The sequence below is a fragment of the Phyllopteryx taeniolatus genome, chromosome 6, assembly GCF_024500385.1.
Source record: "Phyllopteryx taeniolatus isolate TA_2022b chromosome 6, UOR_Ptae_1.2, whole genome shotgun sequence".
Lineage (NCBI taxonomy): Eukaryota > Metazoa > Chordata > Actinopteri > Syngnathiformes > Syngnathidae > Phyllopteryx > Phyllopteryx taeniolatus.
Window position 1 is genome coordinate 12,070,032 of NC_084507.1, and position 12,124 is coordinate 12,082,155.

General features: G+C 42.5%; 1 protein-coding gene across 2 annotated transcripts in view; it reads right to left on the bottom strand.

The window, feature by feature from the left end:
• The window catches only part of grik3 (glutamate ionotropic receptor kainate type subunit 3), a 153,212-nt gene that overhangs the window by 52,272 nt on the left and 88,816 nt on the right, over positions 1-12,124 (bottom strand). For both annotated transcript variants that reach the window (XM_061777099.1, XM_061777100.1), the window contains exons 6-7: positions 5,744-5,914; positions 635-778 (exon numbers count right to left, since the gene is read on the bottom strand). In XM_061777099.1, coding sequence (XP_061633083.1) covers positions 635-778; positions 5,744-5,914 — 315 coding nt within the window. The remainder of the gene's footprint in view (positions 1-634; positions 779-5,743; positions 5,915-12,124) is intronic.

A 12,124-nucleotide genomic window follows, 5' to 3' on the forward strand; every position in this document is an offset into this window, starting at 1 on the left:
TATCGAAAACTAGGTCACACGAAAACCGAGGTCCCATTCATGAAACCAATCGGTGGCATAAATAAGCTTGGGGACCGCAGTACTGTGCTGAAAAACTATCAATGGCGTCACTGATTAATTGACTTCGGCTCGACTTTCATCATATTATAGTGGACTACAAAAAATCTTCAGTCGTTCAACCCCTACTCTGTACTAAAAATAATCCCTCATAGTACCTGTTCTAACCTATGGAAACGCATGACAGTTGCTGAACTCATTGCATTGGACGTGTGCATGGGATAAACAAGTGGCAATTCTTGCATCTTATCATAAGTTACAAATATTAGCATCGCCAGCCAGCCTTTTCATGTTTTTATTTTGTGTACAACAACACACTCTCATGTTTGATAAACTCGAGGCAAGTTTCACAAATTGTCCTTTCAAAAGGTTGCAACATTCGGGAGATAAAACAGCGACTGGAGGGAATTTTACACAGCAGACAACAACTCCGCTTTAATGTGTCCATCAAGGCTCGGCCCACTTTGTTTGCGGCTGTGATTGATTTGGTGAGTACACATGCGAGTCCACGCAACTCCTCCTCCTTTTGCTTTGCCACTCGGCTCTAATATGAACAGCAAATAGAGAAGACAGTTACCTCTTTGATGAAACTCATGAAGCGGCCGCCAAATCGCCAGGGTTTGTGGCGGTGGCACTGCAGCGAGTTGACGGTCATCTGCGGCGCGTGTTGGTAGGAGACCGACACGATGTGGACGGCGTCGTATGTCAGAGCCGCATCTGTCTGGAATAATGGGGTGAACATTGTTTCAGCTGATGACTGCCAAAAACCAAGGCGAATACTGTAGTCTTTAGTAGCCGTTCCCAAAAGTCTTAAGCCGTCTAAACAAAGCCCATTCATAAACATTAAGGTATGATCAAAACTCTTAGGGTACATTCGGCGTACCATCTATCGATCAATGTATTATTGTTAAACTAAAAATGAAATCTTATACAGTGAACCCCGCCTATTCGCCTTTTTCTGTTCTTGTTTTTTTCTCTGAGGAACCCGTTTTGTGCTCTTTCTTTAACACCACGAGACAGTGCCGCTTATAGGAAAGTAGTATTTACTGTCAGGGATGTATGTTGAAGTCATACATCTCACGCGAGAGACTAACATCATGTCGGGGAGGAGCTATGTTTGGTTGTTAGTGGAAGTCACACAGCGTTTTCGTCATATAAGCATGTATACTTTACAACTCTCTACTGCATTATTTCAAAATCAAAGCTGTTTATTTTTAGGGTAATGTTGTGAGATTAATTTGAGGTGATATTAAAGTGTTTTGTCATATAATTATGGTTTAGACTATTAATATAGGTAAATTAAAAAAAAAATCTGTCAATTACTCTTTTTTTTTCCTTCTCATTTTATAGCAGGGCTCAGTCCCTATCCCGCACAAATAGCGGGGGTTTACAGTTGGGGAAATTCTCATGTTGTGTATTATACCAGATCACCTTTATACTTTTAATCCTGTGCACCCCCTTGGAGGACACTCACATGGACCCCCATGCACCAGTTTGGAGTCCCTGCTGTAGCAGATATTAATCATCTCATTTGCCAAGTTTGATCAGACTCAACAAATTCTAAATGGTAAACTACAATCACAATTTCATAAGGCAAATGAGCACCTTGTGTTTCTCTAATGATAACAGTGTGTCTAATAAAATAAAATGCTCTAAATTTGAATTTATTTGCTGAAGACTCTCAGTCTGTGTGGTAGAAAAAGCTCAGTCCCTTCAAGAGCACCACAAAGGTGTTTTTGAATGATATGGTCGGGCTATGTTCAGCATTTTAATTACAGATTAAAACGGATAATAGCGATACTACAATCTTTTCTACACTGAACGCTATGCTGTTATCCTCCGACTACTTTTATTTATTTTTTAATTACAGAGCCTTCAGACATTACAGATCCTTTTCAAGGACAAAGTGCGATATTATTTTAAAATGTCCATCTCTGCACCTGAAGTATGAAAGATTATCTTTTGTCTCTCAGGTGCTCTATGAAAATGCATTTCTGCTCAGAGACAGAACACAAAACCACTTTGGTGAAAGCTATTCATGCAGTTTAAGATATGTGATGAACAAACTCACAGATTTAGTACCCGCATTCGCTGCTAACCAATAATTTCTGGCAGGATGACACAAATTGGGCCAATTTTTGGGCCTCATCAGGACCGCCAACGGGATAATCAGTGACACCACCCAACCAGTCAATGACAGAACAAAAGACAGTTAGATTGGTCCACGATGGGTATCGTCACATTTCTCTATCAGGATATAGTGTGTATTTTGTACATCATAAATTATAATATTTTGTCCCCCATGACAATGAGCCCCATTCACTAATTAATGCATAGAAATGTTCATACTCTGTGTGCAAGTTGAGAATATACGCAAATATGCATGACACGTGCATACAGGCCAATTTTCTTCTCACCACAGTGCGTATGTTAGTGAATCATAATTCATTCTAAATGCCGAGTGTGTGCCCGTGATCTGCTATCTGCACAAGGCACACCCCTATTTTCCTGTAGAAGGGCATCCATTTGATGCATCTTAACCAGTGCGCGGCGGTTTAAAATGATAGAAAAATGGCCCCAGAACTTTCATAACACATATAGAAAAAAATAATTAAAAGCCAAGAATGAACTAATACTGCATAAATTGTTCAAATACATAGTGAGGAATAAATATAGCGCAGCAAAGAGGCATTTGGACTTGATAGAATCCATGAAATTAGCGTTACAAGCAGCAGAAAATTCATGCCATATGCCAATGGGAGTTATGTCACAAGCAACCACGTCAGCAACGGCGTGTGTGTGAATTGATCAATTTACCAGAATCACAGAAAAATATAATTGAGATTATCGTAGGGATTTGAGAGAATAACTGAAGGCTTGGATTAACTAGGAAATGGGAGCGGTACAATCGCTGTCCCGGTTGCGCAAATGGAGTGACAGATACAAACATACAACTCCAATTGCAATGAAGTTGGGATGTTGTTTAAAACAAATAAAAACAGAATACAATGATTTGCAAATCACGTTCAACCTATATTTAATTGAATACACGACAAAGACAAGATATTTAATGTTCAAACTGATAAACGCAAAGTTCAAAACCCTGCATCTGTGATCGTATGGGGCTGTGTTAGTGCCAATGGCATGGGTAACTTACACATCTGTGAAGGCACCATTAATGCTGAAAGGTACATACAGGTTTTGGAGAAACATATGCTGCCATCCAAGCAACGTCTTTTTCATGGACGCCCCTGCTTATTTCAGCAAGACAATGCCAAACCACATTCTGCACGTGTTACAACAGCGTGGCTTCGTAGTATAAGAGTACGGGTACTAGACTGGCCTGCATGCAGTCCAGACCTGTCTCTCATTGAAAATGTGTGGCGCATTATGAAGCGTAAAATACGAGGCCCCGGACTGTTGAACAGCTGAAGCTGTACATCAAGCAAGAATGGGAAAGAATTCCACCTACAAAGCTACAACAATTAGTGTCCTCAGTTCCCAAACATTTATTAAATGTTCTTAAAAGAAAAGGTGATGTAACACAGTGGTAAACATGACCCTGTCGCAGCATTTTTGGAGCTTTTTTTGTTGTTGCACCAAACAGCAGTTCAGAGTACCCACCCTTTTTGGAGTCCTTGGAGGGGGTGCTGTAGAGCGCTCCCGCTGGGGACGCCATTGTTCTGCTGGGGGACTTCAATGCTCACATGGGCAATGACAGTGAGACCTGGAGGGGCGTGATTGGGAGGAACGGCCCCCCGATCAGAACCCAAGTGGTGTCCTGTTATTGGACTTCTGTGCTCACCACGGATTGTCCATAACGAACATCATGGTCAAGCATAAGGGTGTCCACACGTGCAATTGGCACCAGGACACCCTAGGTCGCCGTTCGATGATCGACTTTGTGGTCCTGTCATCTGACTTGCGGCTGCATGTCTTGGACACTCTGGTGAAGAGAGGGGCGGAGCTGTCAACTGATCACCACCTGGTGGTGAGTAGGCTCCGATGGTGGGGGAAGATGCCGGTCCGACCTGGCAGGCCCAAACGTATTGTGAGGGTCTGCTGGGAACGTCTGACAGAATCCCCTGTCAGAAGGAGTTTTAACCCACCTCCGGCAGAACTTCTAGGCGCAGCCGAGGCATAGAGGGGGCCCGGTTTGGTGGCCTCAGTATTGCATCTCTGCTTTTTGCAGATGATGCGGTTCTGTTGGCTTCATCAAGCCGTGATCTTCAACTCTCACTGGAGCAGTTCGCAGCTGAGTGTGAAGCAGCTGGGATGAGAATCAGCACCTCCAAATCTGAGACCATGGTCCTCAGTCAGAAAAGGGTGGAGTGCCCTTTCTGGGTTAGGGATGAGATCTTGCCCCAAGCGGAGGAGTCCATGTATCATGGGGTCTTGTTCACCAGTGAGGGAAGAATGGAACGGGACATCGACAGGCGCATCGGTGCAGCGTCTGCAGTGATGCGGACTTTCTATCGGTCCGTTGTGGTAAAGAAGGAGCCAAGCCGAAAGGCAAAGCTCTCAATTTACCGGTCGATCTACGTTCCTACCCTCAGCTATGGTCATGAGCTGTGGGTTGTGACCGAAAGAACAATATCCTGGATACAAGCGGCCGAAATTGTCACGTACGTGGTTAGGGCGAAGGCGAGTAACGCAAGGCAAGAACATGGTGGACCCAATTGCAGGGAAGCAGGGAGGCAAGGCAGGAGTGCGGGAGTCTCAAAATAATAATATTTAATCTTCAAAAAGGGAAAACAAGGATATTGGCTAAAGCAAAACTGAACGAAGTCCCACAACAAATAATCAAACCAAAGTAACAAAGAAACACTTGAATATCTAAAACTGGAAACAAACTATGACCTGTGAGTAAGACGTGGAATAGATAGGGAAAATGACACCTGACAATGACATACCACAATGATAAAGACAACTGACGACTATGACATGGCAAAGAGATGTGACAACGACAATGAACCGACAAGAACTGAAAGAAACCTGGGAACTAAATACAAACAAATTGACGAGACAACGAGGAACACCTGGACAAGACACGAGTGGCTGGAGAGAGCTGATTGGTCGACACAAAGTAGACGAGACCAGGTGGACACAACAACCTAATGAGCACACGACAAACATGAAACACAGGAAAACATGGAACAAAACTAAACACAACCCAAACCAAAACACAGACCATGACAGAAATGAGTTTCCTCCGCAGGGTGTCCGGGCTCTCCCTTAGAGATAGGGTGAGTAGCTCGGTCATCCGGGAGGGGCTCAGGTAAAGCCGCTGCTCCTCTGCATTGAGAGGAGCCATATGAGGTGGCTCGGGCATCTGATTAGGATGCCTCACCTCCCCGGTGAGGTGTTCCGGGCACGTCTCACCGGGAGGAGACCCCGGGGACGACCCTTGACACGCTGGAGAGTATATGGCTCTCTCCTGGCCTGGGAACGCTTCGGGATCCCCTCGTAAGAGCTGGGGGAAGTGGCTGGGGACAGGGAAGTCTGGGCTTTCCTGTTGAGGCTGCTGGCCCCGCAACCCGACCTCAGATAAACGGAGGAAAATGGATGGATGGATGGACAAATAAGGGTTTATTGGGTACTACACGGCTCTTGGTGGCATTGATGGTCACACCATAGTTTACGATCAGACGCTATGACGACTGTGTGTAGAAGTACTAAAACATACCGTCATGATGCCCTCCAGGAGGCCCGAGTCAGGTTTCAGCGGTATCTGCCTTTCCGTGGACCACTTGTCCACAATGGAGGAGACCAGGGGGTTGTCCACGTTGAGGATGCGGAAGCCTGTCATGTTGACGCCACAAAAGCGATACGGCTCCAGATCAATGGCCATCAGATCCTTTTGAGAGACACCGGGAAAAGAGGAGAGAGTCTCATTTAGTCTCACCATGCTCGACATCTACCTTTTAAGTATTCATCCCACATACTTTTTCTCCTCACACGAAAAACAAAATGATGCAGCTTCTGATTAGAGAGGTTCTATATTAAGATCAAAATAAAGCCAAAGTAAGGAGGGATTTTTAATGCCATGCCAGGAAATTTATGACCGATAGATGGTATGTAAAAAGGTTTCTCTACCTGCGAAAAAACATAGTACATTCAGAATAGTGGAAAAACTCAAACTTACCATGTGTGTCTAGTTAAGCTTGAAAGGTGTCGTGTTTTCTGTTACAGTTACACCAAAAAATAGGAAATTGTAGTCTTGGATCACTGGTTCATTACTCCCATTTACTTGGCAAGGAAAAGGAATTAAATTGAAAATGGTGTCATTTCTACTTTCAAAATAATTGTTCTGATTCTTTTGCCAGATCACGTTTCTTTTGTTCGTTCGTTCTTTTTCTTTCTTTCATTTATCCATCCATCCATCCATCCATCCATTTTCTGAGCCGCTTCTCCTCACTTGGGTCGCGGGCGTGCTGGAGCCTATCCCCGCTGTCATCGGGCAGGAGGCGGGGTACACCCTGAACTGGTTGCCAGCCAATTGCAGGGCACATACAAACAAACAACCATTCGCACTCACATTCACACCTACGGGCAATTTAGAGTCTCCAATTAATGCATGTTTTTGGGATGTGGGAGGAAACCGGAGTGCCCGGAGAAAGCCCACGCAGGCACGGGGAGAACATGCAAACTCCACACAGGCGGGACCGGGGATTGAACCCGGGTCCTCAGAACTGTGAGGCTGACGCTCTAACCAGTCGTCCACCGTGCCGCTTCTTTCATTTAGTTTATTTTATTTTATTTTCCTTACCACTTATCCTCACTGGGGTCGCGGGTGTGCTGGAGGCTATCCCAGCTGACTCTGAGCGAGAGGTGTTGTACACCCTGAACTCGTCGCCAGCCAATCATAGGGCACATATACACAAAGCCATTCTCACTCACATTCACACCCATGGGCAATTTAGAGTCTTCAATTAACCTACCATGCATGTTTTGGGGATGTGGGAGGAAACCGGAGTACCCGGAGAAAACCCATGCAGGCACGGGGAGAACATACAAACTCCACACAGGCGGGGCCGGATTTGAACCTGGGTCGGTCTGTCTGTCTATATATATATAACTTGTTGCTAGGTAGAATTCATGGGGCACAATTGTTTTATGTCACTGATTGCATTTTTTAAGAAAATGACTTTTACAAATCATGCCCATTATGCGAGAAGGTTGACAACTTGGGACTAAGCTGCTCCATATTGCGGAAAAAGGACAGGGCCCGGCGGCAGGAACACTGTAAACACTGTGCTACTTACCCCTGATGCAAAAAATACAACTGCACTGCAGGGCTCCAACTAATGATTATTATTTTTTGATTATTGGATGAATTGGATAAAAAAAAAAAGTTTTTTTTTAAATTTCCATCCGAATAATCAAAAATGGTTTCAAATTGACAGCGCAGAAAATGCATGAACATAAATTGATTATGATTGAGTTATTAGTATGGTCCGTAACGTCAGAAAATAGGAACAAATGATCATTTCATTCCCCATCTTTTCAAAAGCAAAACCACATGTTTGCAAATGTCTTATGTTGATTCAGCACAAAAGATAACAGGATGACAGAAATCTGAGAATATTTACAGTTAAGAGACTGATTCTCTGATGATTTGTAGAATTTTGAGTAAAACAATGTCTCAAAACGATTCATCGATAATCAAAACAGTTGCCGATTAATTTGATAATATATTAGTTGTCAAATAATCGATTAATTAGCTGGGTTTACATGGAGCCTCATGTTCCGATTATAATCGGTCCCAAACTGAATAAAAATGCTCCATATAAACACATCAAGTGGAATGAATAGAATTGAATTTCATTCGGATTCAGAGGGGTGGAAGATTCCTTTTGCCAAACCGATCAAAAGTAATTTTTTCTTATGTAAACCGTGAATCGGAATGGTGTCGGGCTGCGCTCCGTCTCTGCATGCTTTGTGTTGATGTAAATGATGATGTCATCGTTTACGGACTTGAAAACACGGCAGCTTCCTACCAGACCTGGTCTACGATGGAGACAGACAACTGACCTCTATCTTGATTAATCACATGATGTTTGTTTACATTGATCTGCACGTCACATGTCTGTAAAACGGCTGTTCTGACTAAATGTAGTGACCCATGTAAACGCCAGATCGGAATACATCCCATCACATATAAACAGTTGTCCAGAAATCTTTAATCAGAATGACAAAAAAGTCTGCATTTAAACATGGCTAATTTTGCGCCGCTCCTGAAACGTATCAAACTGAGAGATTTTGCTAATATTTTTGGGAGCAGCAGAATTACTTAGATTTGTTTGCCGGGTTATGTTACCTTAATCTGATTACTTGTTGCTGGGCAGAGTCTGTGTGTCATGATCGTTGATGCCCCTGAGCCCAATTTTAAGAAAGTTGTGCTTGTTTATTTTTAATAATGTAAAAATTGTCCCACTTGCCCCAAATGCAAAAACTAAAACTGTGTTGCATCAGATCAGGATATATGGGTTTAATTTCTAATATGTTGGTAACATCACATTGGTGTGGTCACCTGTTGGGCAGAATTCTTGGGACACAATCATTTCTGCCCCGAAGCCCAATTTTGAGAAAATTGTATGTGCCAATCATGCTCTTTGCGCTATTTCCTCGGGGCTAAACTACAGCTGCACTGCATCATACTGTATCACATCAGGGGCTAATGTATATACCCATAAAATAATTTAAAGGTTCACTCTCTGCAAAAAATCTTACTATTTTCATATTAGTGGGAAAACAAAAAGTTGCAATGAATGTGTCCACATAACCTCTACAGGTGGTATTTTTGCTGTTCCAAGTACACGGAAAAAAATGCTCATTGTTGGGTCATTAATAATTCATTCATCCACATTCCCTTGTTAAAGCCAAATGAATTAAATTTAAGATGTTGTTATTTCTGGGGCAACCATTGCAGGCAAAGTGCGAAGTCACATGTAGACACATGTCACGGTGTAATGGGCCAGGGGGTTTGGAAAAAGACATTTGGATCAACATAGATATTTCATTAGCACCCTGTAGGTTTAGTGCCGGGCTAACGGGAGCGCCTTAGACACTTACTAAAAAAGAAAACGCCGCCAGCCGCTGAATTATTTCTCCTCTTCTCTCCATCTCCTCTGCCTTGCAATACGACGGCGGCTTTTTATGAGCACGGATCAAAGTATATCACGATTGTTCTTTGTGACATTCCGAAATGCTTGGTAAAGTAGATCAGGTCGCTCTGCGAGCTTTTGAAGCTAAGAATACAAACTAAGTGGGACAGAAATGTTGGCAGACGTACAATTCATTTCTTGTGACATCCACGTGTCTATTAGAACCTTTTTAGGGTGTCACAAAAGCATCTTGTTCCAATTATAAGTTCACATTGGCAGCACCGGTACCTTTTAACCAGCGACGTTGCACAGAATCCATGCCATCCTAGAAGTCTGCACGCACAAAATTAGGTACACCTGCACAATTGAATGAGTGAAATTCTGCTGTCCTACACACATAATAATACTCGGGCTTGATTGACACGTACGAGTGGTACAAATTGAACAATGTCTTTATATGGGGAGAGATAGGTCTCAAAATTATTTGCACGTGTTTTTCAAATCCACAAATATATCCGCGATTTACACGTTTTTCAATGTTGTGTGTGCATTTATCATGACTTATCATTTGAAAATATGAAATTTTGCTTGTGAATTGTTGAAGGTACGTTTGTGGATCAGTGGGCACGCGCATTTATTTTGTAGACAAACGTAACGCAGTTTCAAGTTGAAAAAAAATGACACGTGGGAATGTCCTCCCCCCATCCGCAAGGCGGCAGTGTTGCTGTCTCCGTTGAGAGTTTCTATATATATAAATATATATATATATATATATATATATATATATATATATATATATATATATATTCACACACACACACACACACACACAATGTTGCTTTCTGGTCTTCCCATGTTTAGTATTAAAAGCCTCCAGTTAGTACAAAACCGTCTTAAGAAGGACAAGAAAGTCGATCATATTATCGCTATGCCGGCAAAATTGCATTGGCTCCCAGTCCACCTGCGATGTGCTTTTGAAGTTTTGTTACTTACTTTTACAATATTAGTGATGTCCCAATCCAACTCTTTCACTTCCGATACGATATCAATATTGTAGCCTTGAGTTTTGGCTGATACAGGTATAGGTCCAATCCAATTTTAGCAACAATCATACATATACTTTACTTAATTTGTAGTAAGGAATGTTAGTCAAGGCTTGATCAAGTGATATTACTCAGAGACCAATAGGCATCAACAGCAGGTATGCAAAAACTGACCCCTTTATTAATAAACAATGGGTTACATAAAGTAACTGTTGTGCACGTCTTGACCTCTGAGGGGCAGTGTGGTGCATGCAATGAGATACACACAATGACAAAGAAAAGTATAAGAATTCATGATCGAACATTGTTATTATAACTTTTTTTCGCAGAGTTTGAAGAATATATACCAAAGAGTATTATTATATTGCCTGTTTGTATGTTTATACAGCGTTTGTGTAACAATATTCATTACTTTGAGAGATATAACTGCTGTGAATTGCTAATTTTAATTAATTTAATCCGATGTGTTGGCTCGTGTCCACCAACGGGTTAGGGGAATGCCGCCACGACGGGCATGGACAACCTTATGGTTACAGCGCCGTTCGGCCGCCTCAACAATGGAGGCACAGAACATAGTCTACTTGGGCTCACCGGATGTGGGCGAAGTTCTTTTGGAGGTAAGAACTGTTTATTTGACCATCCATCCATCCATCCATTTCCTTTACCGTTTATCCTCACTAGGGTTGCAGGCGTGCTGGAGCCTATCCCAGCTATCTTCAGGCGGGAGGCAGGGTACACCCTGAACCTGTCGCCAGCCAATCGCAGGGCACACGAAACAAACAACCATTCACACCCACGGGCAATTTAGAGTCTCCAATCAACCTACCATGCATGTTTTGGGGATGTGGGAGGAAACCGGAGTGCCCGAAGAAAACCCACCCAGGCACGGGGAGAACATGCAAACTCCACACAGGCGGGGCCGGGATTTGAACCCCGGTCCCCAGAACTGTGAGGAGGATGTGCTAACCAGTCAATCACCGTGCCGTAGTTTACCACAAAAAAAAGAAAAAAAAAATTACAGCTTACACTAGCTCATGCGAAATGGCAAATTATGCATTATATAAATGCAGTAAATCCGCAATAGGTGAACCGTGACATAGCAAGGGAATACTGTATAAACATGACCTTTTTCTCATGAGCAGACACCCATGGAAAATAGATTTGCTCTCCTTGCCCACATCCGAGCGCATTACAGTACCTTTATTGCTCCATTTGTTTTTGGTTTTTTACTTGAGCGACTGCATATCTGAAGCTTGCTTGTATCTTCAATTTTGGTTTGCAACACAAAGCAAAAACATTATTTCGAGACAGCTTGTAACTTGAAAAAAACTTTTAAGTCAAGGTACAACTGTACTTGCATGAAATTCAGTTGGTTTCGTCAGGATTATGCTAACAAAAATTCCTCAACTCTATTTCAGTAAATTTTGTGAATGGTTTATTCCTGTTTATTTTCATAATTTTTCATTCATTCCCATGTAAATTTTCCAACTTTGAAAATCCAAGGAATTTTGTAACCATAATCGTGTATATGCACATAAGCTTTTAAAAGCTAAACTTTTAAGACTGCAATATGTCAGCCTTTGCACCAGTCAACAAGATCACGCAAACATCCATGAGGTGCATTGTGGGAAAATGCGTCACTTCTCACGCTGCTTTGTATGTTGACATTCTGGATCAAATCAAGGCGGCACAGTGTGACATGGTGATGCAACTTTACCTGATCAAAGCTATTGTTCCTGCAATGATATTCCTGAATGAAGAGAGGAAAAACAAAGTGTAACCTTTTTTTTTTTTTTTTTTTTTGGGAGTTTGCCACCCATTAAACTAGTAGCAGCTCCAAAGACATGACATTTGACACGATCCGGTGCATGAAAGATGACACACATCAATGTATTATCACCACTGACTGGCCGCGTC